Below are 27,491 nucleotides of genomic sequence, written 5' to 3' on the forward strand. Positions count from 1 at the left end.
AGTTTTTGATTTAAAAGAAAAGGAGGAGTTGTTGAATAATATTACATATGCATAGGTATCTAAGTGTGTGTATGTATGTAAATATGTATTTAAGAACAACATAAAAGATATTTCAGTGAATATCGGTCAGAGTGGGGCAAACTTATCATAAAGCCATAAATGCAAATTATGACATTTAAATTTAGGTGTCTGTGGAGGAGTGACTGAAAAGTCCATGTCCTTTTTGCAGTATTGGACTAGTTCTTGAGGCTCTGCTGATGGCATTGCCCTGAGCTCCACTGACTGGGGCAGGCACAGCTACGGAGGTCTGAACTGAGGCATCTGAATCTGGAGCTAACATAAATGTCTATCACATAAAGTCGTAGTTTTAGAACTCTTCTTAATTATACTAGACCAAGTGTAGTCACAAGACTTGATTATGTGTATGTCCTTTTACTCTGAGCATTCCTTGGGTTCTGAGAAACCATGTGAGAAAAGACAGCCAAATGTGAACTGTAGTGAATTTACTGGAAAAAGTACTGCTTTGGAATATCAAAGTGAGACAGTAATACTTTCTCTCTCTCTCTCTCTTTTATTTTTATTTTAATTCTAGTGATTTCAAGTAATTATCAGACCTGTTTGGGACTTCTCATGCATTATCCACCTATTGGAGATGTTCATTCCCTTATCCTGAGAGCGCTTTTTCTCCGAGATCCAAAGGTGAGATGCTTTCTCTCTTAATACAGGAAATAAATCACTGTAATAAAATGTTCTAAATGCTATGAAGTTAATAACAACCTACATTTTTGAAACTAAATGGTAGTTTCAAGTTTCTTCTTACCTGACAAAAGAGCTGAAGGGAAGAGTTGGAAACAGAGTAGGAACAAGTTCCTTTACTCTTTAAAGGATACTTTAAAGGACACTTTGCTAAAGTTATCCAGGAGCTCTGGAAACTGCAGATGTGCTCTCTAGAATAACTTTGCTTTGTATTCTGCACAGACATCTTTTAGGATAAAGTATGCTTTTCAGGGAAACAGTAATATTACTATTAAAAACCTAGTAAGCTGTATAGAAAGCATCATGCAATTTCATCTGAAAGACCTTTTTCATGGGATTTCTGGGATTAATCACTGTTAATCCTTAAAGAACTACCTCTGCTCAATATATAAAGGTTATGTGATGGGTTTTGGTTAAAAACAAGAGATTTATGTTACAGCCTTTAAAGACTCACATGTATAAGATGTATAAATTCTTAAATTTTATGCGACATATTACTAGCACGCAGTTTCTGATGTACTCATCTATTAAAAAAATAAAGGAAAACTTCTTCCTGTTTCAGAATGACGTGTGTATGTGTGGGTATAATATACAGGAGACTCTCACTGTATAGTGGATGAAGTGCTTGAGCTGAAGCTGTACACAGTAATCTTGGCTTACTCAGATCTCTGGCAGGTAGCAGAATTTGTGCTGCTGGTTTTGAACTGTCTTTGTACATGTCCCATTAGTAGGTTGCCAGTGTAAAGTCTGATTTCCCTCATCTTCTTGATGCACAACATCTTTGAAAGCAAAAAATTCATCACTTCTGTACTCTGACTGCCTTCTGCAAAATTTCATTCAGTACCAGTGTTTACACTTCTATGGATTAAGAAAAACATTGTCTCTTTGTTTTTCTATATCAGTTTTTTGCAGAAATCTGCATCCTTATAGCTGCTTTTTTTTTCATTCCTCTCAGGCACAAAGATTTCTTTCATGATGAGAAGTAAAATGTATCATCTTTTCAGTGTGTAAGAAAGTTTCTAACGTTAGATCTCAGGAATCTTGCTTAAGATTTTGGCAGCAGTCAGTGAAATCAAACTGCCCAGCATTTATTTGAGTACCTTCATAGCAAAACAAGATAGAAATATTTTTTAGAAGAAAGATACAAAGTGAAGAAAATTTTCTCAGTTAGCCATCTGAATTCAGTATGTAATCTATCATTTTTTGAAGAGATATGTTAAACAATAAAGTGATTACTAATTATTCAGCTGTCCTTTGAAACATGCTAGGCAGCATACAAGATACCCTATCAGCTGAAGGGGGCAAAAATTAACCACAAACTTCCCACTAGGAGGCTTAATCACTATTCCTATCCTTATGCTCTTGTCTCCAACAGAATGAAGTTGTCGGGCTCATAAGGCCTTGGTGTCCTATTAATTAACATTCTCAGGTGGGCCTTGAACACCTTTCAGATAAATACCAGATGTAGTTCTATTGTGTCTTTCATGTAGCTCTCCCTTTGCTCAGGTGAATTAGTACTTGAAACTCTTTGATGCAAAGAGTGGTAGTTGCTTTGTTGCTTTGACAAAATGCAATTGTTTCTCATTTCTGAGCTGTACTTTTCTGCTTGGGAAATACTCTGGAGGTTGAGAAGTTCTGATTTCCAGAGAATGAAGAGCCTAAGGGACTTGCAGCCACCTCTAATTTTACATTGGGTCCTTGTGTTGAGGCTGCATAAATGGATCAGGACTTCTTACTGTAAGGAAGTAAAACTTCCTTAAAAGGATCATTCTAAAACTAAAAAATGGCTCCCGATCTGAGAAATAAATGTATTTTCAAGGCTATGACTTGAGTACCTGTTTCTTACCTTTTCCAAGGTGTGACTTTAAGTTTCACTTAGGTGTTTGTAAGCATGTTTGTTCAGTCTCTTTTTTCCATATATCTGAAATAGAAGCCTTGGTGTCCTGTAAGATCTAAGCGCAAACATTTCCAAGTCTGTCAACATTGTTCATGAAAAGGAGTGAAAGGGAAGACTCAACAAGGCATCACAGGTGCTGTAGGAATCTAAAGTCAGTGCACAGATTATACAGGAAAATAAGTGGAGAAATTATAATACTTTTTTATTTGCTAGTTGCATAGAAATAATTCTCTTTGCCCTTATTCCCTGTGCAGATAAAAGGAGATTGGAAGAAATGACAAAGATATTTTAGTCTGTAGTGCAACTTGTAAGTGGTGATTAACAAATTCAGTGCTTAATTATTTTTTATCCTTCTTTGATGTTTTCCTGTGCTTTTCTCCATCACAAGCTTCTGGCTTCTAATAGGAAATCACATTTGGTTTGGTGCAATTTTACCTCTCCTTATTCAGTGCTGAGTTTGTCTGCGTGGCATTTCTTCCATGACTTTGCTTGGGTTTCAGTATGTGAAATCAGGGAACTCTTCTCGGGGAGACTGTTGCATGGTCCAGTAGCTTATTTCATTATTTGTTGAACATACCAAGAATGTTCAGTGTTCCAAATATCTGAGTGAGGCTTGCTCTCTGCTCCTTGGAGCTTTAAATCTCAGCTGGACAAGAAATGCAATTTAGAAGTCGTGGCCAGTTGGAAACAGGAATCTACCTCTTGCGTATATTAGTTTGCTAATATATATGTTGTCTTTCCTATTATTTTTGCAGCTAGGAAAATACCAAGTCATCTTACAGAGGGGGGGAGGTTGTGAGGTATTTAGACTAAAAAAGGTTGGAGGAAGCTGGATAAAACTGAAAGGTTCTTAAGGAATAATATTGTCATAAATGGTGAATTGTTATCAGATGTTAAACCTGATACAGCTTTTCCATCTGTAACTTCCAATTCTGGACATAAGGTGGGTTTGTATATCTAAAAACATGTATTTTTTTCTCTTTCTTTGCTCTGGCATAAGAGGTATTTCCTTCTTACTTTTTGTCCTGTATTCTATCAGGAGAGCTAAATTTAGGCTTGATGAACTTCTCGCATTTTTTCCCTCTTTTCACTGCAGTCATCACCAGGAGAGCAACCTAAATGTCAGAAGAAAGCTGTACTTAGAAGATGGGGGGCATTCTTTTCGTAAAGATGGACAAGTACAATTTCCTGACCTTTTGTGAAATCAAAACTTGCCAGAAGCTTTAGCATTATCCAGTATTAACAATAATATGAAAAGTAATTAGTATTTGCCATTAACCTAATGCTTGCAGCAGCTTTCCTGTTCACTTTGCGAACCCCAGTTGGCAGCTGAGATGAGAGAGCATTTTAGATACCACATCCCTGATATTTTTCAGTGCCACAGAAGAAGAGAAATACACTTCTCTGCAGTAGATGAAAACAAGTTAATGCACCTGTCTCTGAGGGGGGGCCTGAGAGATACTAATTTTACAGGCATGAGTATGGATCAATGCAGAATAATTGAATTTCAGCCTTTTCTGCATTTGGCTAGCTCCAATTCTTGAAAACATGGAATGAAAAGCTCAAATCAGTGCTGTTGTCTTTGCATAGGGTGATAAAGTTAACCTGCTTAGCAGAGTATTTGTTTCACATTGCTAATCTTTGAACAGATAATTGCCTCAATTATTTATATTAAAGTAACTTCTATGCACTTATAGTCCTTCTGAATATAAAAGTAGAGCTTCTTATGGAAGAATGGGCTATTAAAATTGTGTATATGTGAAATGAAAAAATAAGGGAAGGTTCTTTTATGTATATCCAAAAACATTTACTGGAGGTGTGTGTCTGCATATTTAATACACCATGAGTGGCTCATTTTCTTCAGTTTTTTTCCTTATCAAAACAATTGAGCACTGTTAATTTTCACTGCAAAAGCAGCAAAATTAAGAAGTAGAGATATGGAGATAGGGTATTGGAAAAATATAAAGTGATTAAAAAACATAGTTCTAACTAGAGTTGTTCAAATAAAAAAAAAATTAAAAAACCCAATTAGAAACAAAAGTCATAGAAAATGTGAACATATTGTGTTCCTTAAATAACCAGATGTTCTTTCCTTCCTGAAGGCAGCCAGGGCTAGGAATAAAAGGTTTAAAACTATTGTTTTAAGTTAACTGTGAATTTTGAAAATCTGTTTTCACCCTTTAGCAAATAAAATTCTAATACAGCAACATAAGCAAAGTAATTTTCATCTTTGGGTGTTCTTATTTGTATGTTGTTCTTATTTGTATGTTGTTCTATGTTGAAGTGTTAACCTTATCACAATGACTTATTAGAAAACTAAAGCACTACATAGAATGTTACAGTTTTGCACCGCATACTGAGAACCCGACAACTATCCTTTGTCTGAAAGCTTACTGTATTTATTCTCAGTTTTTCTCTAAAAGAAGTTTCCTTTCAGGTATTTTAGCGTGGTGAGTTGCCCCATTCATTGAGCAAGCTATTCAGGAGCTTAATTCAGTGGAGACATCTTTTATCATAAGCAATCAATTAAAAAAAAAGAAAAAAAGAATTTGCTTGGTTGATGGAAATTAATTTGTTACTTATGCTAATAATATTATAGCTACTGCTGCTATTTTCTCAACATTGTATTTTAGCTGTTTGCTGACATTGAAAGTGGCTATATAATAATATTCAATTCTAGCTAAATCCATGGAAAAGCATACATGACATTTCAAAGAAGTCGTATTAGTTCATCATGACTGAAATTACAGGTACTGCCAGAAAACTTAAGCAATAAAATATGGTCATGATCACTCATATAAGGAATAGTTGGAAAAATCTGCATTCTAGCTTTTAACACTATTCACGATCTGAGCAGTGAGTGACAAGGGGAAAACACATTGCTGAAATTTTGAACCAAACTCTTTGTACATTTATTTTCAGCTGAATTTTCTTCTTAAGTAGCTGCCACCGTCTCATAGTTTTCTCCAAGATGGTTTCATGTGCCTGAAAGGCTGTTGAGTTTCACTTTCTTCTTCTTCAGATAAATTCTTTTCTATACACTCATTAACTGAGGTGCCGCTGCAGAGCTGCAACTGTCCTTTGAACGCTGCCGTTATGTCAGTATTGTTGTTTTGCCGTTTGTGGCAGGAGGAAAGCAGGTTTGGGGTTGTTTTGTTTGTTTGTTAGCATTGTGTGTGCAATCTGGCATTAATTACCTCTCTTTAATGACCAGATTGCAGCCAATCAGAAGTTGGGATCTGGCTCTGCTCCGGCATTAGCAGCTCATTAATTTGTACCTCCGCGCAGAGGTACTGCTGGGGTGCGGGTCCACTTCCTTACAGGGGTACCAGCAAGGGGGAGGGGGACTCTGAACAAACAATTTTGCTTTTTAGTTTTGATCAGGAGGGATGTGACTGATATTTCAAGAGCAATAATACATTGGGGGGGTGGGGGTAGGTGCAAGACAAGTAAGTTATCAGGAGGCTGGGATAATGGATATCCTAGCGCAGTATGAGCTGCCTGTACTTTAAGTAAGGAGAGTTGCCTGACTGAGTTAGGTCACCTGTACTTTAAAGGAGAGTTACCTTTACAGAGGATATTATTGATGAAGGAAATGAGGTTTTCCAGAAAAGCTAACTACACATCACTTCACCTGGGAGAAAAGGACTTAAAAGAAACGAAAAATAAACGCAATTACTTTTAGTGATTCACAAAAATCTTCTATTTGCCTTAATTTCTGAAAGTTTAGGGTCTTGCGTATTCAATGAAAGGTAGATAGATTTCTATGGACAAAAAGGTGGCACCATTCTCAACTTGACCTCTGCTTTTATAACCACATTCAATTCCTTGCAGTGAACTCAAGCATTTTGATGTTCTAACATTCCCATTTCCAAATACAATCGGGTTTGATGTAATCTAAACACCTCACTTTAAATAAATTAATGTTTTTTCTGTAACTGCATGCTAAACTTTTTAATGATGGCCATGATATTGAATTACTCTTCGTTTATGTTCATGTTCTTAAAACGAGAAACTTGTATTTTCCAATGAAATAGTCTATGCTTTGTTTAAAGAATTATTGATTTAAATATTCAGTTATTGTGTTTCATTAATAGAATAAGGTATGACAGGCGGCTAAGAGTTTAATGATAAATTACTCGGAATAATCATGTTGCCATAGTACCACATAAAAATAGTAAGTGTACCATGAATTAAAAATCCGCTTCCTTTTTGTACATTTGTTTCAACACCTTCTTTCCCAGTGCACCTATGCATTTTAGAATACAAAAAGGCTACATGATCAATACTTGGGATACAATAGCTTTGTTATCTCTCTCAAAGTCCATTGCAGTCTCTTGACTGGTGCATTAACTGTTTAATCCACCCACCATAAAATAGTCATCCTCAAATATCCTGTATCTCACAAGCAATATATTCAGGAAAAGAAAACTTGGAAAGTGGTTGATTAGTCATCTAGTCAAGACTTTTCAAATGAGAAACCTTTTGAAGTCCTTCTCATTCTGCAGCACCATATGCAAGACAGTAGTCATCACTCCAGGGAGAAGGCTGATCTCTTGGATTGCCAATGGCAACGCAGTTCCCAAGTGTTGCTCTCTCTGTAGTATTGCACACAGAGGCCAGCTGTGTGGGTATGAGCTCACAAATACCATATCCATCTAAGCTAAACAACCACTACATTTAAACTATTAGGAATATGGTGGGAAATAATATGGAACAAAGCAAAGCTTCCAGAACAATGACACCTGTCGCAGTTAAAGCCATGCCACAGGTCAGATGGTGCAGAAGCAAAGGCCTTGTCCCAGTTCCGTGTGGGGCCAAGCAAGGTGGTGCTGCAGTCCCCTGCTGGCAGTGAGAGCAGAGCCCAGCCAGGTGACTTGGTTGTCCTCGTTGTCCATCTTGTGTGGCCCAGCAGGAAGGAGAGCCACCGGGCTCCTTAAGGGCAGAAGGAGTGGGTGGTGTGGCTGCTGCTTTCTGGGAGGGTCAGGACGTGCAGAGTCTTTCAGAGGAAATGGCTAAAGGTGAGTCAGGAACTACTGTTTCTACTTTTGGCTAACATTTGACAGCAGGTCTCCAAGACAAGATGGACCAGAAAGTTCTTTGGAAGACAGAATTTTTAAACTGTTCCTTCTATTTGAGCAGATTTACATCCTCAGTAGACAAACAAAAGCAATTCTGATTGTACTTGCTGCTAAAGCAAGAAGTTGGAAGCATTTTAAGCTCTTAATTACTTTAGCTACCAATAAAACTTATTGCTTGTGAATTTCTAGGGGCTGTTTTTTTCAGTCAATAGGTTTACTTCTGTTTAAAAAGTCATCTAAAGCTACTGAACCTCTCCTAAAAAAGTAATAATGTTATTTGTAAAATTACACTTATAAAATGTATTTAGAGCAACGTGATTATGGTTCCTCTTATGTGCAACCTGACAATTCAGTTAATCATTTCTAGTTTGCAAGATAGTTTATCAAAAGGAAGCACTTAAAGCACTTTGATTCTACTTAATCAAAAGGTCTCGATGTCATAGTTTATTTACTAAAATTTGCAAAACACAAACCATGAGTTGTATAAAAATTGATTCATAACTTTTCAATAATATATGAAAGATTAACTACTGAATCATATCCAATCTATTATGATGGCATTTGAGTTCAGACTCTTCTAATATAAATGTATATAAAAGATATATATCCTCTGATATATTTATTTTATAGTAAATATTAGTGTATCAATTGTAATGAAGGCTATTTGAGTACATTTGTATTGGGAAGTGCTTCTCTGAAAGAGCAAAATGCTGTCAAGATAGAACTGGGAGTGGTATGTTTCATCCTTTGCTGTAACATTTTATGGAAAATTAGGTTTGGAGATGGTATGTCTTCTGTTCTTTGTCTTTTTAAGGAGCGGTACTGATCAAAATGTCTCTCTAGAATAATTCCTCATGATTGGAATCCTAAATGAAAGGAGTTGCTTGTCCCGCAGCACCAGGCCCTTAGCTTCTCTCTGTGTTTCACAAGAAGACTTGGATGTCATATTCCTTTTGGTGTGGTGTATGCATGGGGCTCTGTGAATGAGCTTTTTTCCCCTCCCCTGGGGACCTTTCTCAAGTGGTTTACGTAGCACATTACACGCAGAACATGAATTATTCTGTTTCTTCTCCTCGTAGCGTAAATAACCAAATAGCACCTTAAAATGTTCTTGTTTTTCCCTGATATGTGAGATTTGTGTACAAGCATGTATCTGGAGAGGATGTAATGCTGTAAGTGTGGTTACAAGGGGTGTATAAGTATAAGCCTCAGATAACTGCATTACTCACAAAGCCATCAGTGAGTTATGCAGGTTGTCCAAAACGAGTGCCAATAAAACCATAATGTGGTAGCTTTTCTGTACATAAAGATGTCATATTTTAAATCTCATAATTTGGAGCATTCCAGGGTTTAAAGCGAGGCTTGCTGTGTGTTCCCTTCAAAAGCCTGGAGCTTTCCTCCACAATGTTGTAAAACTCCTGTTCCTAACTGTGCGAGGCTGCAAGATGCCAGAGCATAAATCTGTCACGGGGTAGAGCTGAACACTGTCAGATTTATACCTTACTATTTAGTTAATTTACTTCTTAAAACCAAGGGTTCAGCTGAAAAATAAGCAACTAAATTAAGAGGCAGATTTAAAAGGTACTTAAGCGATTCTGTTGATGCAAGATGGGGATTTTACGCAGGTTATGAACTTGAACGTTGGCAGGTCGGAGTCTTTTTGTCTGGAATATCAATAAAAGCTGATTTGGTAGGATTTGATCTACCTGTTAAAATGCAATATGCTGTAATACTATAAAAGAAAATTTTAAAAAGGCTTCCCAAGCAGTTAGGACAAGAAGCCAAAATACACAACTAGAATTTCTTTCACTCAAGTCACTGAAGCATTTTTAAATCTCACTTGTCATTTTTTTTCAGTTCTTCATCTCTTGTCATAGAATGCCCATGTGAGAGAAAGCATGTGTGTATGAAGTTAAAAACAGACCATAACGCACAGTATTTAAAATATCTTCCTGGTGTCTGAAATTTCTAGTTGCCAGGGGAATGGAGGGTTGTCACGTAACAAAACTGGAGATAATTTATTTCAGCCTAATCAGAGTTCAATGGTGTCTTCCATTCTTGACCCAATTAACTGAATTTTCTTTACTTTTCTGTATTTTCTGAGAAATTTTGTTGCTTAGGGGAAAAAAAATCCTCCTTAATTTTCTTTAGAAACAATTAAATATGATAATTCTTCATGCTGTTATTGCATTGTAAATAACAAGGTCCGTGGTTGAGACCCTTAGCATCTTCTGAAAAATGTAAACAGGAAGCATTATTCCCAGTTTGAGGATTATGGCATTCCTTTGCCAACACCAATATTAGTGCATGGATCTCCTGACTCCTGTGATTAAAGGAAGTTCTTTATTAGTTCTGTGCAGTGTAGCCTTCATGTTGTGCTGCTTTCATACACAGGCTTGATAGACTGTCAGTCTGTGTTTTAGATGGTATTTTGCTCTTGGCCTTGAACCACTTTTGAATTGGCAATAGTACCTTGTATTATCTACTATCTCATTGAGTTTTTTCATTCTAATAACTCAATGGTTCATAGGTGGATAAAATACCTTTTGTGCTCCAGCAAGCTGCTTGCTTCAGAAGGTATAATAAGGGAAGAGGTGAAAAGAAAGGGTGGTTTGTTTGTTTGGGGAATGTTTTTTTGCTTTGGGTGCTTCGGGTTTGGGGGTGGGTTGGTTGTTTAGGATACAAAATACTGTGATATGTTTCTGTAATGTTAAGCCTTTGCTTACACTACATAAGTGTGTTCATGTGGGGTGGAGACAGCTGCTTAAATATCTGACAAAAGAACAAAAAGAGGAAACATGAAAATCTCTCTCAAGTTATTGGGTAATAATTAGTAAAAGCTTCATATTAATTATTAGTGCCTAATAGAAGAACTGCTGCTGAACAACCTGTATCCCTTATCCATATCTCAGATTTCAGCTGTGTTCCCGGTCAAAATTCTTGTCATGTTTGTGTCATCTTTAATGAAGAAAGTAGCATTGATGATCTAGCAAGAAAAGGTCAACCTTTCCTGACCTCTCAGTCCTATTTGAATTTAGGGTCACATGATCCTCCAACTTTCATTAGAAACAAATTAAAGGGAAAAAAAATGAATTTTAATACAAAAATATCTTAGGCAGTACAAGAATTATGAAGAAATCCAATATTGTCATGTCTGCTGACAAGGGGGAAAAGGAGAAAATTGGTTCCCTAAAAATAATTGTTTAAATAAGTAGAACAACATTCCATCATGATCCTTCTCTTCTTTTTACATATGTTTAGTTCAGTCTGGGTTTTGATTTAGGCTTAAAATATTAGTAGTTTATGGGAAAAAAGAGAAATGTTTGGCAGAATTTAAATACATTGGGAAAAGTTTGTTTTAAAAAATTCCATTTGACACTAGTGAGATGATTATTTTGGTCAGCCTATTGTGCCTCGATGTAGAATTCACTGCTGCTATTGTTTGTTTTTTCTCTGTTGCACTGAGGTTATCTAGTTTCAGATACAATCTATTAGGTGGAGTATTTTTTTAGTAGCTGAGGTTTTCCCACCTGTGTACCCTAAAACACCTGCAACATACGTTTGTGTAACCCTGCAATGCTTTGTGGTTTGGGCCTTGAGAAATTCCCCCAGAGCTTTTTGCTTATAAACAGCTGAGCAATTCATTTCTCTAATGACAAGTGCTTTCCCTTGGCACTGAGGCAATAGCATGTTAGCTAAAATAAGTCTCATTTTTCGTTAGATATATTAAAAATCTTTTTTCATTCTTGTCTCTTATTCTGAACCTTCAGATCTTGTGCAAAATCGTATTTGATTTTTTCCCCTCCCTCGTTAATAAAACTAAAACGGGAGAAAAGAAAATACCTCAACAAAGAAGGGTGTTATCAAGATTCCTCCACTTGCACCTGCATGTAAACTTTTAAACACGCAGTGTATTCAGGGGGTCAGATATCAGGTACAGAGCAGCCTGTGACTCTGTCACACACGAGCAGGCTTTGCTATATCCTGTCTATTCCGTGGGTAATGTGATGCGGTATGTCTCCAGAGGCCAGGGAGGAAAGGGGGTTTACTTGGACATTTGAGCACATGGAGCAGGATCCTTAGCTGGTAGGAAAGTTGCTTTTCAGCAGTCTGTGCAGGTTTAGGGAATGGGCTGCATTCAGTGTGATTCTGACGACAGCGTCAGTCCCTCGCCAGGGAGCAGTGCAGCTGGGGGTATAACTGGGCTCAGCCCTGTGTCCCTGGAAAAGGAAAAAGGCAAATAGAAAGTCCCCAAGAACCTCCTGGCAGCCGTGGGAATTGGAGTGAGTTAGTCTCAGGGTGGCTGGGGATAAACAGGAGGACACAGGGAGATGACTTCAGCAGGCAAACGAGCAGGGGACAGAGGGTTCCTTTAGGCAAGGAAACACTCAGAGGCCGAGTGCCTCAGAGATACCTGAAACATTTTCAGGCTTTTTTTTCCCTTTGGACTGTGGCTAATACATTTTGAAGAGGCAAAGTCCAAAATCACATCAATTTCTATATGTTTCTATATGTGAACTTCATACATTGTCATTTTAAAAGCATAAATTGGGCATTTTCTACCAGTTGAAACTATGTTCACTCTAAATAGACATTAAGATTAGAAGAATTATAAATCCAGCATGCTACTTCTACAAAATGGGTGTGGGAAAGCAGGGGTTATGGTATTGTCAAAGACAGCTTTTCTCTGATTTCTGCTCTCTTTCCTTACTAGGTGGAAATCATATATGTCTTAATCTGTATAATGCCCTCAGCCCTCACACAATTTCTTGGAGAGATTCAACAAACTGTAAATTTGGAGGATCGATTTCACTGTCATTTTAACATTATCTTTTTAAGAAAAAAATTATTTTATCCAAGTTAGTAACAAAATAATGTACATAAATTAAAAAAGAAAAGGAATAACTTCATTTATTTAAGTAATGAAAAATACAAATTGGATCATTCTAAGTTGCACTGTGTAGGAAAAAACTGGTTGCTGTGAATATTTTAAGCAACAGACATATGTTTTTTGTAAATAAATTTAGTCCTTACTCCTAATACATAGGTTGTAATTTAGAAGACAGCTCAAATTGAGTGCTTAGAGAGGGGAATCACTTTAAAATTCTTAAGGAACAAGCATTGTAACTGTGTAGGTTTTCTGTTCTGCTTTTTACATTTAACTTACCAAAGTGGTTGAAAAGAATGCAAAACTTAAAGGACAACCACATTGACATAAAGATCATAATCTTCAAAATAACGCATTTTTTACTTCTGAATTTCAGTTTTCAGAACTATTTAACTTTTCTGTGGTGATACTTCACAGATAATTGTCTGCTAACATATGTATCAGGTTAGGTTTTTAAAATATTGAAATTTTTTGAGAGGATATCTCAGTGATGCTACAAAAGAAGTTGCAGTAGTAACCCTTGGCATTTACTGTATTGTATTTCTAATGTTTTTACAGATAGCTTTTTTTTCACTACCTGTAATAGTACTTTAAACTGCTTTTTCGTTTCATACCTTTAAACCTCACAGGAATTCAAATAGGCCCCTGTGAAAATAATGCTTGAGCCTCATTCATATGTTCGAGTTAGATGTTATTCCTATTAATGGCTTTAAGTGCTTAGATAGTAGATCAGCTTTTCGTGTCTTCAATTGCTTGTCATTTCTGCATAAATATGTTTCAAGATACTGTTCCGCATGATCTTTTCCTCTTGTTTTGATTTTGGGTTTTTGTTTAATTCAGAAGCAATGCATAATAATCTTTTTTATTATTTATTGGGTGGTGAGAAAGAAATTTCCATGTTTTTGCTAACTATCAATATATACTGAGTTATTGGAAACAAATTGCAAATCTGGCTAGCACCTGGTAACTTGTACTTTTCAAAGAGCTGTCTTATGGCTTAGAAGTGCCCATTATTTTAGCCATCTCTTACTCTTCAACCTTACCCTTCAAAACATGCAAAGAAAGAAGTTACTTAATTCATAGGAGAAAAGTTACACTGTTTGATTACTCACACAGAAGTCGCAGAACTCAGTTATCCTCATCATGTCAGTTTGGATTTGATTATCATAGAAATGTATTGAATTACCAAACTAGAGCAATAGTAACTAAAGCTGATTCATTGTTATTGCTGTCAGTTGATGAGGACTGACTTTCATGCTCTATGAATAGGTAGAGTTATTCAAACACTGTTTTTATAAGAGGAGATGAAAAATGTAGAACAGCCATTACAGTGTGGGTGGTAGGATAGATGGGATTTTTTTAATGCTCATCTAATAGCTTTTAGTTGCTTCATTTTTTAATGAACATTACAAACATATATGTTTAAAATGTTTATTGTGTTTTCAAAGAAAGAAAATGAGACGTTTCATACAAGATTAAGTTTAACTGCAGGAAACAATCTGGAAATTCCCACCCTTAAATATGCTTCCAGAAATCATCCTGGCCTTTGGTATTTACCAGTTCTATAAATTTTCTTCCCTCCTTTTATGCTCATGCAATGTTTTGGTCTTTAAAATTCAAGTCCGATATCCTCCTCCAGAAACAAGATTTTTGAGGAAGGAGTGCTATCTGTAGGTACGTGGAAAATGAGAGGATAAGACTGTAGTGAAATCTGGAGAGCAAATATACCACATGAACTGAAACACCTGAAGACTGACTCTGTCAAAAATATAATGTACTCTCACCTGTGAACAATGGTTTTAGAAACGTCAATGCATGGTTCACAGAAACTGTATTTACTACTAGCAGGACTTAAGAAGGCAGATCAGAATATATGGCAACATTAAATAAATTATTAAATCTTTATAGAAAATACTTAGAAAGCATTTAGATCTCTTTTATACAATATCTGATCATTATGCAAACATTTACCATTGTGTTTTCTCTTGCACTAGAAATTATTTAATCCATTCCTCATTTATATATATATATATATGTATTTTTAAGGCCTCTCTGTACCGCTCCGTTATTTCAGTTGCATCTGCTTGCAATTTTTTTTACTTAAAAATATTTACTTGACCCTTCAAATAGTGTCCTTCAGGATGCATGCATTCAATCAAGATACTTTATGCATATATACTGCAGTCTAAGCTTACTGTTCAATGGATTCTTAGATCCCAAAAGGATCATTTCAGACCTACTGAAGGCAGCATGATTCCATGAAAGAGTTTGATTGTGTCAGAAGTGGAGAATAACAAGTGGATTCTGGTTTCAACATTAATTGTATACACTTTATTATAGGACAGCAGTTCTTTATTCACGGCCTCAGTTTTGAATAGGGTGAAATTTGGAGAGCAAAAATAGGCTTCGTGTGCCATCTAGTGGGATTGTTCAGCTTGTCTCACTAGAATTAAAATTTCTTTGCTTAGCAGGGATAATGTGATGTATTCAGCTCAAAATGTTTGCCATAGTTTCTCTATACTATTACCTTTTTCTTTAAAAGCATATTATTTTAGTGTAGAGGTGGTCAAATTCTATACCTGAGCTGCAGGAAGAAATCATATCAGTATCTGTTTTTGTCCAAGAATTACTGATTTAATTAGGAATGTTAACACTACAGCAAACAGCCTCATCACCATGTGGAAGAGTACTGATTTCTGTGAGCATGGAATGGACTTACAGATAGAATTTGGTATTATGTTAAGTATTTTAAGTTGTCACATTAATGTAAATGGCACTGCTGCCTTGAAAAACCAAGGTACCAGAAAAAGAAATTGTTCTGTAAGTTTCTAATCCTCTTTAATGAACATGTTTCATGTCTCTGCTCACAATCTCCCAGAAAATTACAATTAAGTACTTTTTGTTTTGTTTTGTTTTTTTGTTTTTAGCGAAATCCAAGACCGGTGACTCACCAGTTCCAACAAAATTTAGATTATTACAAAGCACGTGGAGCAGACTTGATGAACAAAACCCGGTAAGCAATTTCTAAATATATGTTCACCAAACTAAGACTTTACATAAACAAAATGTTTCAGAAGTCACATTTATCCTAAACAGGAATTACATAAGCAGTATTGGAAACATGTTTATTTCATGACATTTATTTGAAATCTGTCCCTTGACTATTATTACATGAAAAAAAATTGAAGTTTTTACACGTAGTGTTGCAGTCACTTGCTGGCATCATTTTAAGGGAGGCTGGAGACACTTTTACACAATGACATGTATCCTGAAATCGGGTTAAAATATTGCCAGTGTTAGTTGTGTAGCTGAACTAATTCTGATAATTCACCTAATTGCAATCTGGAATATTCATGTAGCAGAAGCTAAGTTGAATTAATGTAAATCCAGTTGGAAGTAATTTTTACCAAACTTTTCCTCCCATCTTTTACAACTGGTTTGTATCACTAATGCCAAAACTCCTCGTCAAGGCCGTACTATCTGGGTGGCCCCAAGGTGGATGCTGATGGCTGCTGATGGCTGCTGGTGGCTGCAGGTGGCTGCAGGTCAGTCCAGCACAAGACATAACCCTTCACTTGACACAGTCAGGGGCAGTGTCTTGGACTGCACGTGGCCCCAGCCATACCCTCTGCCTGCTGATTCAGGGGAACTTGTTGGCTTTTGGGCTTTTACGTCTCTGTCATATTCTGTTGAAATCAGCTACATTAAAAGCCAACTAAAATTAAAATGGAGTTTTTTGACAAGCTTTTAAAAAGGGACAAAGAAGAAGAAATGAAAGGTAAATAGAGTGACTGCAAAACTATCTTTTTCTTTATAAATCAGGCTTAAAAGTTGAGGACAGGTGTCAAAAATTATTGCGTTCTATTGCATTTTCTTAATGTTTTTACTTACTCTTTTGAAAAATTATCTCAAGTGTTGCCTAAACTGGAAAAATAAGTTGTTTGAAGTTTCAAAAAGAAAGATTTCAAGGATTTTGAAAATACAAGTGAATCATAAAGCCCAAACAATGACACCTGCCAGGAATCTAAATTCCAAGGAAAAAAACCCCATTAAATATATGTAGAAATATAAATTAATTGCACACATATACTCAGAATACACACCGAAGAAGATGAGAAGTTGGTCAGAATAATTCAGATGGAAGAAAATCTGGGATAAATTCATCTCAACACAGGAATTCCTAGAGTAGGTCAAATGTGGTAAAACTGTTTAAGATTGGAGTAGGGAGAGAAATGGAAGATGTAACATTAGGAAATGTTTCTGCAGTGAGCAGAGATGGATTAAATAAACTGCCAGGTCTATTTCATCTTTAATTCCAGAGGCTCAGTGATATGTTTAAAATATCTTGACAAATCTCTAATATATATTGCTTATTTTATCACATATAAAACTTTTTAATCAGTCATATTCAAATATTTTTCTCTCATCTCTTGTAATGATTACTTACTGAAAAGAGAAATGCCTTTCAATATAGCCTGCTTAAAACAAAACATTTCCATCTTAGCAGAAAACTGCAGAGATTGAATCATCTTCCTACTGCTAGTTTAAAAATACACCATTCACAGTCAAGGTCAATGATGCTTATTGTGATGAAACAAAATGGTTTGCTTCGTGGATGGAATTCATGCCTCCTTGATACTCATATTTTTAAACTGATGCCTTACTTTTAAACGCATCTGCTCATAACTCTACAACATAAATCAATCAGTATTTTTCTTGTAATTGTTGTGCAAGTCTGATATATTTGGATGGCTAAAATGTAGATTGATCCATGTTTAATGGCTGTAATCATCCTTTGCATTAATATATCAGACATTTAAATGGTAAGAAATAGACACATTGTTCTTATCTTACAGAACTTCAGCTCACTTTAATATAAGCCCTCCAGAGATGCAGCACCTCACTATTGTTCATTTTCTGAAGCTGTCATTCAGAGAAATTGCACAGATTTTACTTCACAATACATTTTTAGAACCACCTCTTGAAAAGATATTTAGATAGCATCATTATTTATTTTTCATTAATTTGTATGTGTTCTGAGCTGAGCATTAGCAGTGTCAGTTCACAACACAGCCAAATCACACCACGGGTTTTTAAGGAGCTGTGGTAACTATTCTTTCTAGTTGTCATGTAGTTCTAAAACATTCTTGCATTTCACTGTTGGAAGCATTTCTAAAAATCATGTTTCGGACATAAAGGCTTGGAAATGGTTTATTTTTGTTGTTCATTATTTGCTTATTGTAAAATGAAGTTTTTCTCAAAGAGCCTCTTTCTAACCCTCTGAAAAATGCAAATAAACTAATTTGTCCTAGTGTACATATATGTCAAAGCAGCAAATCAGTGTGGAAGAAAAACTGACAGCTTTTTATTAAGCAAAATACAGTTGAAAAATAAAGGAACAAGAAAGAAGCCAGCTGCTGGACACAAATACACAAGCCTCTCTATAAGCTTTGTTTCCTGCATCTGTGTGCTATCACAATTCCAATGATACATTAAGCTCAAAGTGTCCAGTGACTTTGTTGCTCAGGTGACCTGTCAGTGTAAATCACTTACTTTCAGTAAATATAATTTTTTGTGCAAAGTCAAGGGTTTTTTTTTAGTGATTGTCAAGGTTCTAGATTTAGAGACAACATAAACCTAGGAGTTGATGTGGAAGCCATTATCTTTCTTCTAAGATAATGTTTACAGGTGAGAGAGTGATATGTACCACCCCAAATTTCAACTTCTGTGATTGTTTTCAGTAAACGGAGGGAAAAAATATACTAAAGTTTGGGTTCTGAATCTCAGCCAAGTTATTACTGGTATGACATCCAGAATCAGCAATGCATTGCAGCAGTTGATAACTGGTTGAGATCCCATTCAGCGTGACCTCATCTGTTAGCAGGTTCTATAAAAAGAAAAAACTCAGCCTACTACAGGCAGATTATTAAAAAGAAGCAATCTATTGAGTGTTGATTCACATACTCAACTCCATTTCTTGTCTGTCATAATCCACTAGAGCAGCAACTTCTGTTTGAAATTTGTCCTCCTGTGTCTACCACAAAAAATAACCAAATATTTTAAAGGGCCCAAGGGGAAAGGGATTATCAAATCTCCCTGGCTGTTTTCTGTGAGCCTTCACATATAAATCCCCTGGCCATCCCTCACTCAGAACTGGTTAATCTTGTAAATCCAGGTTCTGGAGAGTCTGAGGGGACCAAAGTGTTGGATTCTTGATGGGGCTGCCCTTAGGGGGGTGACTTATGTCTTTTGATCTCCAGTGGAAGTGTGCTGGTATCTTTCGTGGCAAAAGAAGACAATACATGTCTCAGGTTGTCTCAATACAACCTGGACAGGTTACCCCTTAGTGGCTAAAGTTGTTTAACAGCTTGGATTCAAGATATTCCTCAGGTGGAATTTCAACTTTGGTCTCACGAAGTGCTTTTCACACTGCTGTTGTTGTTTCCCCCACTTTTTCAGGAAGGTCTCCTCCAATTCATTTCATTTCCAGAGGGCATGAGACTGTTCACTGCGCAGCCTGTGCTGTGGTGGGTGAATGTTCATACCCTTGCAGGAGGCTGTTAAAGGTGTGTTGCCCTCCTTCCCAAACCAGCTGAGCAGTGGTTAAAGGTGCAGTATTGGCATTCAAGTGCCTGAAACAAACTGGAAGCCACGACTCTCTGTTGGCTCCTTAACCACCCAGGCAGGACAATTAGAAGGGGGCTTTGAAACCAGCCTGTCAATGCTCAGTCACACGGGTGCTTTTATTGGCTGTTGGGTTTGCAGTGCTGGGTGTTTCAGCTGTTAGTGGAACCAAATCAGCTATAACTTCAGAAATTCCATTTAGTGATGCAGCAAAGATCCAGCACTGTGATACAACAGCAGTCCTCGAATCACTCGATGCAGGCACTGCGTGGACCAAGTGCACTGCTGTCTCTGGATTTCTTTTAGGGTGAGGTTGGCAGATTTCTGCTTCTCACCCCGGAGCCACCAAACATCTGAAAATTCTCCTTGTCCTTTTTAGTTGGAGGGTGCAAACATGGCCTCAGCAAAACAACTTTTGCATGTCAGCAATTGTTTTAGTCACTAACCATTAACACTTCAGTCTCTCACAGTTTGAAACCATTTGGACCTCCTGGAACAGTATCTTAGAGTTCTGCAGATGCTTTCCGTGTAGTGACTTTGTCAGTCATTCTCAGGTGACTATGGAAGGACTTCTTGTGACACCAGCAGCAATCAATAAAATTGGGAGACACAGAAAAATCCTGAAATTAGTATTCAGCAATCATTCTTTCCCAGCTTCCATAAATTGGGAAGCAACACTTGGTCCCAGTCTCTGCACTGCTGTTCCTCCTAAAAAATTCTAGATGCCATCCTTCTTCATCACCAGTGTATGGCAGAAGCACCCCATACAGCTTGGGGCTGTATCTTGTGAGCATGCAGGCTCTCAGACTTTCTCTTCTGATAGCTCTCCTTTTCTGTCTATTCCGAGTATCTATTCTAACTCTAAACAACTCAGTTGTTGTTATTTTCTGGATGTGCTCTATATGTGTGTGCATGTTTGTATTGTGTATTCTAAAAAATCCCCATCTCTGGAGACAAATAGAGAAATTATAGGAAGAGCAAAATCAAAATCACTCTTCCAGGTTTCTGCAAGAAGTTACAAATTACCCGTATTAATTCATTTGTAGTTTATTTTTAGTGCAACTTCTCCAAAACATTGTAAAGCTATTTTTCCCCAGTACAATGTTTGTGTTGGTTTTAATTGCATTTCTTCATGTTTTTAAAGGACAGCTATTTACGTCATGGAAGTACAGATCAGTAAAATAAAACCTCAGGAGTGAAAAGGTCTTTGTGGTTGTGATATATTTCTGTGAAGGGTATTTTCAGCATTAATTATATAAGGCAGGGAATTATTGCATGAACAAATAGAAATGGCTTTGCTAGTCTGTGGGTTATGTGAACACTTCCACTGGGAATTAGAAGGTTCTTTGCCTCTTTATTTTAGACAAATTAAATGGTTCGACAATTTCCTCATTCTTAATGTTGCATATAACTGAAGTGAATTAAATAGCCACTGTAGTTAAAAATAAAAGGTAACAATTATAAGGATTGTGATTCAGTATATGTGTTATACCCTGAAGCAGTTCTTCAGCAAAATCACTTTAGAAGTCAGGATTCCTGTTAAAAAGTGCTTGGCTTGAAATGATTGGGCTGGGCAGAAGGTGAACTCAGAGCAAGAGACATCTAGCTCTGCCAGCCTAAAAAGACAGTCTAGTGTTAGCTTTGCTGCTGAAAGAAGTGTTTGGGGTTGAGTCATTTTAAACATTGGAGACAATTTAATCTAGCAGAAATAAATATTAAAGCAGTCTTCAAATAAGTGCAAAAATTCAATTTTATAAAGTTTTTGATTCTGTGGAGCCTGGATTGCTTTTTGTCACTCTTTTCTTTTTTTTTAATTTAGGAAGGCAAATTAAGAAAATTAAGAAAATTGGTACAGACTCACTTTGTTTGGGGTCAATCTGTGTTTTTCAAGGAGAAGGACCAAGAAAATTTGTCTACTTCTGTCTGGGAAAAATTCATACCACACCCAGTCCCTGAAGTCACTGTGTGTATTCCAGAGCAACTGTAGTAATACACCTTCTTTGTAACATTCAAATCTTGGATTTTTATCTCCCAGTTTTGAAGAACAATAAATGTATGGCTGTGCCTGTCCAAACAGCAATTGATGCGATGATTTCTCCTCTTCTTTTCTCAGTGCCAGTGCTAAAGCTGCCCCTCTGAACATTAACAAAGTCTCCAACAGCTTACTGAATTTTGGCCGAAAGCTCATTGCTCCAGCCATGGCTTCAGGTGGGGCAGTGGGCACTCCTGCCGGCGGGAGCAGCTTCCCTCCCTCTTCAATGCCAAGCAGGAGCACAGTGGAAGCCCCTCAGCATCAGCAGCACCACCAGCAGCACCACCACCACCAGTCACAGCAGCAGAGGATGATGAAGTCTGAAAGCATGCCAGTTCAGCTGGGCAAAGGTAAAGGGGAAACGTGTGGCAGCACCATGACTGAGGGGAGCTTTGTTGTACATCTTCAGGGCTGAAGAAAGTTCTTTCTTATATTCATTTTTCTATTAGCGTGTACATCTTCGGAAGAAACAGCAAAAAAAGTATTTTGTTAGGCAGGATGCCTATGCCAAGTACAACAGCACGTTTGCAGTGCAATACAGAATTAGGTGTTATCTCAAGAATGTACAAATGCCATAAGAAGTTTTTGAGCCAATGAATTTTTCAGATTTTTAGATGAAACCTTTTTTTTAACTAGAAGACTAATGTTATACACGTTTTTTCAGGTTATTGGCAAAAAATCCCATACATAACAGTATTAGCTAAATACGTAATGAGTGAAGGAAGTTAGAGAGTAATTCTTAATAAATAAATTCTTATTCCCTTTAGAATTTGTGGAGCTTATTTAAGAAGCTATTTAAACCATAATATGAATTTGTCTTTTAATAATTTGTGGTGGCCTGCTGCACTTTATTTAGTAAACACTGTGTCTTTTTCTTAAGCCTTCTTTGTATATTTCTTGAGGACAGCTTATTCAAACAACAAATTTACAACCTCAGCTCTGGTAGTTTTTTGCTAAATTGTGCCACACTCAAGGTGGGTTACTGCTTTTCATCTTCAGCCAGCCCATGGCAAGAGGAGTATGTAGAGCAAAAGAGTATCTGCTGCTTTTAGCAGGTCATCCAGTGTCATGGTTATGAGCTTGAGGGCTGGTGCTGGTTGCCCTGAACCTTTGCAGAGGATGGCATCTTTTTTCTTTTCACCAGATTTGAAAGTGTAAAAGAAGGGAAATGGTGCAAGGCATCCCCAGTCCCCAGGAGACACTGAGGGAGCAGAACTGAAAGGTACACAGAGCAGACACATACAGGCACTTTTGTAAGGGCAAAATCCAGATACGCAGCTTCTTTCAGTTGTAGAAGAATCTCAAAACTTGCTCCAGCAAGGGTTTTACAGTGCAGACGGGAAACTGAAGTGCAGTGAAACTTTGATGCAAATCCTGTTCAGAATAGTGGAAGCAAAATTAGGTGTAGAACAAAATTATTTACATTGTTTCAGAGAGACTTTTCCTGGTTTTTTTAAGAGTTTTCCATAATTCCCTTATTACATCATTCTCTTTTTTCCCTTTTCAGTTTAAAAGTGGTCCTTGGGCGGCTGTTTTCTTTCCCTGTTTATATAATAAAAGCATACAATTTGAAGCAACCTCTAGATGAAATTGATTGTAGCTTAATCATGATGTGGCTGCTAAAGGAGAGCCTGTTGTATGTGCCAATTAACATGTTGTATCATCAGGAAATGCACCTGATACTTTCCATACAAGAATCAGAATAAAAAATTGTAGTTATGTTTGGTCCTTGTCATGTACAATCTGTGCACACATTGCTCTATCAATAGGAATATGGAGATTTGGTAAAGTTACGAAGAATCTATGATGTAGGGAACAAAGCATTTGCATGGTAAGAGGAAAAAAACTGCAGCTCCTTCTTAAGTGTATTCTGTCTATCCATATTTGGTACAGCCTTTGCAGAAGTAATTTAAGAACAACAGAATGTAAATATACTATTTTAATAGGTTCAGATGAGAGTTTTGTTTTACCTATTAGTGCCATGCTTGTTGCTCTAGACCTGTACAGTTACAAGTATTTTGCCCATAATTCTATAGAAATTTCAAATGATGGCAGCTATGTTTGCAAGTACCATAGTTTATATTTTTAAAGAGACACAAAGAACCCCAAAAGGAAATAGAAAGTGTTTTAGAGGCTCCCTAGTGAATTCTCTCTGAAGTAAGTTTCAATGTTCAGCAAAAAAAATCCCTATTTGCAGTGACACCTTGGTGGAAACACACTAAAAACTGTTTTGAAGCTTGCTGCAGGGACCTTTGTAAACAGCAAAATCTGCATCACACCTTATGAGCAAAAGTCTTCTCTGTTCTGTGGAGGACAGTGACACCGCCTCAAGTAAGAGCTATACAGCAAATCCAGCGAATGAGGGCACTCTGGGCAGCTATGAGAAGCTGCCAGTACTTCTATCCCAGGTATTGAGATTTAGGATTTAAAATATACTCATACTTTCAGAAGCTTTCATTCCACTCATGTTTATGCTGAACTTTTAAGCTTCTACACTGGTGTTTTTCTACTCTGGATTCTGCTATAAGTTTTGAGTATCTAAAAGCTATTTGGCATGGTTTGGAAAGAAAAGGCTCCCAAATTACTAACTAGTGTCACTAATTGTCTCCTGGTTTTGTTCTTCACTGTGTGTTCAGCTCTCCTCAGCCTCCTGGAGCTTGGTTATTTGGTTGAGGTTGACAGAGACATGGATTTAGGATTTAAATTGATAGACGTTTGCACTTCCAGCTGATGTAATACTCACAGATGTTCAGTTGGACAGTATAACAGGCCAAAGTGCTGTAAATCTAACAGGCTTCAAGCAAATAAATAGGTCACCCATTTTTCTCCTATTGGTCTTTTCAGGTTTTGAATGCTCGAGTAGTGATGACAATTTAAATTAATATATAGAGATTTAAAAGTTTGAAGAGATTAAATTAATTGGTTGATCTACTTTGTGAAGAAGTCCTTGGTAGCAAAATACCTTGCAGGACTGTCAAAATAATCCTATTCCAACTTTAGCAGCTCTGTTTCAACAGTTGCCACTCACAGACCAGCTACCATTCATGCTGCCATGCTCTAGATGATGGATGATTGGGTTACATAATCCATTGTAATTATTTCACACTCCAAAGTTTTGGTAGTTGCTGAATTTCTGTAAGAAAAAAAATGCTTATAATTTAGACAATGCAAATGGGAAAACAGCAGACTGAAAAAAAAAAACCAACCCAACCATAATTGCAAGCCTGTAATTCCAGATGAGTTTTCAGCATTACAAATCACAGCTGAGGGAAGTATCCAGACACCTAATTGGAAATGCAGTTCTTCCTAATAATATATTAATCCCATTCAGCCTGTCCTCAGCACAGAAGATTGGGTATCATTACTCATTACTTATGCAAGGTAGCCTGCTAACAGAAGAGGGATTAAAACATTCTCTTGATCCTCCTGCACAGTGAAGTAATTCATTGGCACAAAAGTTGAATTCAAATGTTGAGTTTATTGGATTTTCAGCTGAGGTGGTTATTTTGAAAGATAAAAATATTGATAATGAATGAAACATGGGAAAAAAGCACAATTGTTGCCCTGTGTGTTCCAGTGGATCCTTCAGAAACTGGATATTGTTCGATTACCAAATGGCAGTGTATTGCCAAGGAAAGAAAGCATTTCTCTTTCCCTTCTTCCCTGATAGTGCCAGATACAGTTTTCCTTCTAGGTCATTTCACGGTGAAATGATTTAAATGCAACTTTATCACAAGGACACATTAGAGAACCAGTTTAAAGACAAAGTTCTGCCGAAACTGTATTTTAAGAGTTTCCAGGCTACTCATTGTTTTTATAAGTGAATACTACTGTGGTATTTATTGTAACACAAATAGAATTTCCACAGTCATCATGTGTGCCCTAAATAAATGACCCCCCAATTTAGAATTATTTATGAAGTGTCTCCAGAAAATAAGTATGCTTTTCATATGGATAAAGAAATTGTCCTTATTAATCGCAGAACTGAGTACAAATTAAGGGAATAAAACACAGATTGACAAATGTTTTTTTTTTCTTTTTAAAAACATATAAATATACATATTATTAGGCAATTATGAAATTTTTTGACAGTAAAGGTACAACTTCTGAGCTCTTCAGTGGAGTGAGTCCAGTGGAGGGCTCCAAAGATTAGGGGACTGAAACATCTCACTTCTGAGGAAAAGCTGAGGGAGCTGGAACTGTTTGGTCTCGAGAAGATAGAGAGGGGATATTATCTAAAGGGAGGTGTGAAGAGGATGGAACCAGCCTCTTCTTGGTGATGCAAGCAGTACAACAAGAGGCAATGGGCAGAAACTGATGCATAGGAAATTCCACCTGAATATGAGGAAGAGCTTCCTTACTGTGCAAGTGACTGTGCCTTGGAACAGATTGCCCAGAGGAGTTGTGGAGTCCCCTTCCCCGGATACTCAAAAGCCATCGGGACACAATCCTGAGTGATGTGCCCTAGGGGACCCTGCTTGAGCAAGGGGCTTGGGCCAGGTCGCCTCCAGTGGTCTTCCAACCTCAGCCATTCTGTGAAGCTCCCAAATAGCAGAATGACACTGTCTCTGTAAAGTGCCAGGAACAAAAACTTTTTTTTTTTTTTTTTTTTTTTTTTTTTTTTTTTTTTGACTCAGTTAAGTTTAGTTTTTGATCGGAATCATCGCTTTAAAGCACTGGGGTTCTGCAGCCTGTTACCCAACCTTCCCGTTTCCTTTTGCCTGTCCCGAGAGCGCTCTCTCACAATGTCCTTTCTGTCCAAAGCAGGGTGCTCCGGCTGAACCCCCAGAGCTGCGGCTCTTCCCTCGGGCGAGCTGCAGCGGCGGGGCCGCGCTAACGCTGTTGTTTGTTTGCCAGGCGAGGCGGGCGAGGCGGCGCCGCCGGGGCCGGCCCAGGCCCAGCAGCAGCCCCCGGCCCCCACAGGTAGGCCCGGGCGGCGCCCGCCCTCACTGCCGCTGTCCCTCCACCGAGCGCCGCTGTTGTGCCGGGAGAGAGAGCGGCTGCTCCGCGTCCCACCCGACCGCTCTCTGTGTGTCTGTGTCTGTGTGTGCGCCTGTGCCTGTGTGTGTGTGTGTCTGTCTGTGTGTGTGTGTCTGTGTCGGCGTGTGTCGACGTGTCTTGTGTGCATGTGTGTATGTGTGTCTGTGTCTGTGTGTGTGTCCGCATGTGTGTGCCTGTCAGTGTGTCTCTATGTGTCTTGTGCTTGTATCTGTGTGTTTGTGTGTCTCTGTGTGTCTGTGTCTCTTCAGTGTCCTCCGCCGTGCGTCAGCATCCATCTGCACTACACACCTCAATGCTCATGCACCTTGCAGCCCGTTTCCCATTCTGCCATGGGGGGCCAGTTCCACCAGTTCCACCATCATTGTCCCTTTTAGCTGCATCACTTCCTTCTTGTTATATTTGGGACAGGTATTTGGGGCCGAATATCTTCTGTAGTGCACTTGACTTACAAGGAGTTACCTGCTTTGGCTGAAATAAAAGGCGTATGTATTTGTGTGATGAGGTGGTTTGAATGAATTTTAAAAGTACTGGAAGACTTTGTTCCAATTTCACTGCAGGAGAAAAAGGGAAACTAATTATCTAAAAAGTTTTATAAAACTCATCTCATTCTTTTTGCAAATTTTAATATCCTACATCCTCACTATGGCGAATACAGACAGATGAGCCGAATGGTTTTAAATTATATATGGTGCTATAGTTCTGTTCTTCTTGGTATCTTTGTCCTTTCTCTCCTTATAACTATGAAAGCTATTCTTTTCCTCTGTAGGGACCAAACAGAATGAGCCATCAGCTTTGTATGTCTTTTTTGCATCTTCCTCAGATTTTTCATGTATTTTAGCAGGTAATTTTATTTCCTGGTTATATCCCCCATAATTTAACTCAAACTTAGTAAGACCTGAGGCTCACTTTCCTTTCATTGTAAATCTTCTCCTCCTCCTTGCCATCACCTTTTACTTTCTCGTACGACCTAATTATTAATCATATTGAATTCAAATTATCATTCATTTCAAGACATCGGATGTCTCCACAATACCAACAGGTTTGTCCCTTTTTCCACTGCCCCATCTGTATGTTTTCCAAATGGTTTTGAGGCAGAGCATTTGTCACCCTGGGGTCAGTCCCAGTGTCATTAGCAACAGACAAGTAGTGAGCCACTTAGAAGCCAGCACATGGAGATAACGTTGCTCCTTTTTGCCTCAGAAATTGATGTAT

General features: G+C 37.6%; 1 protein-coding gene across 5 annotated transcripts in view; it reads left to right on the forward strand.

The window, feature by feature from the left end:
- Window positions 1-27,491, forward strand: part of TBC1D5 (TBC1 domain family member 5) — a 313,125-nt gene that overhangs the window by 241,275 nt on the left and 44,359 nt on the right. For 4 of the 5 annotated variants that reach the window (XM_063409301.1, XM_063409310.1, XM_063409291.1 and 1 more), the window contains 4 exons: window positions 593-699; window positions 15,550-15,635; window positions 21,360-21,628; window positions 26,136-26,201. In XM_063409301.1, the coding sequence (XP_063265371.1) occupies window positions 593-699; window positions 15,550-15,635; window positions 21,360-21,628; window positions 26,136-26,201 (528 nt within the window). The remainder of the gene's footprint in view (window positions 1-592; window positions 700-15,549; window positions 15,636-21,359; window positions 21,629-26,135; window positions 26,202-27,491) is intronic. The other variant, XM_063409318.1, reaches the window with a different exon arrangement.

Source organism: Prinia subflava, chromosome 1 (assembly GCF_021018805.1).
Source record: "Prinia subflava isolate CZ2003 ecotype Zambia chromosome 1, Cam_Psub_1.2, whole genome shotgun sequence".
Classification (NCBI taxonomy): Eukaryota; Metazoa; Chordata; class Aves; order Passeriformes; family Cisticolidae; genus Prinia; species Prinia subflava.